Source organism: Lipotes vexillifer, unplaced genomic scaffold (genome assembly GCF_000442215.2).
Source record: "Lipotes vexillifer unplaced genomic scaffold, Lipotes_vexillifer_v1.1 scaffold325, whole genome shotgun sequence".
NCBI lineage: Eukaryota > Metazoa > Chordata > Mammalia > Artiodactyla > Lipotidae > Lipotes > Lipotes vexillifer.
In genome coordinates, this window is record NW_006799313.1 from 1,668,455 (window position 1) to 1,671,341 (window position 2,887).

Sequence of the window (2,887 nt, forward strand, 5' to 3'; positions counted from 1 at the left end):
CGGTACGCGGGCCTCTCACTGTTGTGGCCTCTCCCGTTGCGGAGCACAGGCTCCGGACGCGCAGGCTCAGCGGCCATGGCTCACGGGCCTAGCCGCTCCGTGGCATGTGGGATCTTCCCGGACCGGGGCACGAACCCGCGTCCCCTGCATCGGCAGGCGGACTCTCAACCACTGCACCACCGTGGAAGCCCGACAATTAACTTTTAAGCTTTTGAACTAACTCACTGAAGACAGTCCACACTCTTTGGCTGTGACCTTGGTAGCTTCAGCTTCTAACCCATCCCTAAACAGCACCATCATCCTCCCCTAGACTGCTCACCCACTGCAGCTTTTCCCTCTTTTTCATGAATCTTTTCACATTTTAATGTGAAAACAAGTTAAACAACTACTCTAAGTGTATGCATTTGTATACTTGTACGTATAACTTTGTATGTAATACCCATATGCTTGTAGTGCTAAGCATGTTACTTGTGCATTATCCATCTTTTCACATACAGTAATTAGATTTCCATTCCAAATATGACATGGTACTTTAGTTCTTGCTTTATTCTTGGATTACTGGAGTTATCTCTCAGTCCAGTATTGAGTTTGTTTCCCTGATTGGAAAAAAATGCTTATGATAGTCAAGTAAATTTTCATATATATAAGATCCTGAAATGAGAAAGAATAATGAAGAACTTGATGAAACATTGCCTGTTTATAGTGAACCTAAATGACAGTAATTACGTCTTTAACAAATGTTTGATTGAAGGCCACTTGGGATCATAAGTGAAACCTTGTTCTCACTATGAACATATTAAATCTCAAGTCTTTCACGTATCAAGGAACCAAACTCAATCCACGTGGACTAGTAATAATAATAGTGTGATGGTTAATTTTGTGTGTCAACGTGACTGGCCATGGGGTGCCCAGATTAAACATTATTTCTGGGTGTGTCTATGATAATGTTTCTGGATGAGACTAGAATTTGAATTGATGGACTCAGTAGATGGACCTCCCCAACGTGGGTGGCATTAGCCAGCCAGTCTATTGAGGGCCTGGAACAGAACAAAAGGCAGAGGAAGGAGGAATTCACCCCCTTTTTCTGCCTCATTGATTGAACCAGGACATCTCATGTCATCTCCTCCTGACCTCAGACTGGCATTTACACCATTGGCTCCCCTGGTTCTCAGGCCTTCGAACTCAGGCTGAATGATACCCCCAGCTCTCCTGGGTCTCCAGCCTGCAGATGGCCAATCGTGGGACTTCTTAGCTTCCTTTATCATGTGAGCCAATTCCTCATAATCTCTCTCTCTTTCTACACGTACGCACATCCTACTTGCTCTGTTTCTTGGAGAACCCTGACTAATGCACATAGTGTTTACTAGCTGCCAGGCGCTATCTTAAATGCTTTGAGTAACTCAATCTTCTGAATATTCCAGAGTGGTGGATACTATCATTATCTCCAATTTACAGATGAGGATCAGTAAGCTTACTAACTTGTCCATCTAGTAGGGAAAGTACCGGATTTCAACCCAGGTAGTTTGATTCCAGAGTCTGACTTCTTAATCACTGGGTTCCGTACTCACTATCAACGTATAACAGCGTGTGCCGCAACTAAGGAGCCTGGCTGCCACAACTAAGATCCGGCGCAACAAAATAAATAAATATTAATATATATATGTAACACGAAACTGACATCAACATGAATTATCTGGAACTGAACTATGCAAGTAGCAGAATAATGAACACCTATGACGCTTTGCACATTGGATGCAGGCAGTCAGTAAATGTTGGTGGAATGAATGATTTTTTAAAATTATGCTAATGTTTCCTCTTTTCCATGGACATTAACTTCTGGTAATAAAATATATAAAAAAGAAACTCTGGAAGCTCTACTTCTGTTTCTAAGGCTAGTTACTCAAGGTATTAAAAAAAGAGTAAAAATGATCTGCATGACTAAAAAGTCTCATAACAAATCTGCTTAATAAACTGAACAAAACCCACTTTCTTAGAAAAGAAACACTTATCAGTTCTTATAGGCATCAGACGCCTCTATTCATAAACAACATGCATACAGGTTTCTCTTTTCTTCCTGTTCTCTCTCCCTTTGTCTCCCTAGAGCTTCCTAAGCAGATTGCATTAATGAAATATAATAGCTTCAAATAATCAAGGATCCTCTAGTGGACACTTTCAATACCGAACACTCACGAAGGAGAGAGTCTGCTTTGTTCACCGGGTTTGGCACGCTCTCGCATGCCAGCCTTTCTTACCCTTTAACGTAGATGTCGCTCATTTCCTCTCCTGTGATGCTTTTCTCATCCAGGATAACGTCCTTGGTGTTCCAGATAATCACACGCAGGTAGTATCTGAAAGGAGCACATTTTGAAGGTGCTTTTTTTTTCTGGTCCTGAACCAAGACCCCGGTAAGATACAGCAGGGTCTCAAGATTACTTACTTCTTGGCTTTCCGGGGTGTGATATTGAAAGGAGGGCCTGGTGGCCCCAAACTCCTGGGGAAAACATCCACCCACATCTGAAGTTTTCCCTAAGCCATTCAAAAATGAAGAGAGAAATGAAGTTATATTATGGGTGGTAGAGACTCTACAATTTTCTTTCATACGTCTTAGGTGAAACCAGTTCTTCAGGCCTCCTAATTTATTAGTCCACACGGAAGGCAAACAGAAATGGAGTAAAAGAACAAACCAAGATGAGTCTTATACCTTCAGTGCCACTTAGGCCACCTGCCCCCCCCCCCATTCTCTCCCAGGAGTCTCTGATGACTGCATGTACCTACCTGTATCAGTCTGAGTCTTCCCTGGTTAATAAAATGAGGGGCTTCCCAATGCTAAAAACCCCCAACACACACACACACACACACACACACACACACACACACACACACACAC

The 2,887-nt window shown here is 42.7% G+C and overlaps 1 protein-coding gene across 1 annotated transcript in view; it reads right to left on the reverse strand.

Moving 5' to 3' along the window:
• MYOF (myoferlin) overlaps nucleotides 1-2,887 on the reverse strand; it is a 160,916-nt gene that overhangs the window by 11,051 nt on the left and 146,978 nt on the right. The window contains 2 exon segments of the mRNA XM_007471569.1: nucleotides 2,253-2,348; nucleotides 2,438-2,526. Coding sequence (XP_007471631.1) covers nucleotides 2,253-2,348; nucleotides 2,438-2,526 — 185 coding nt within the window.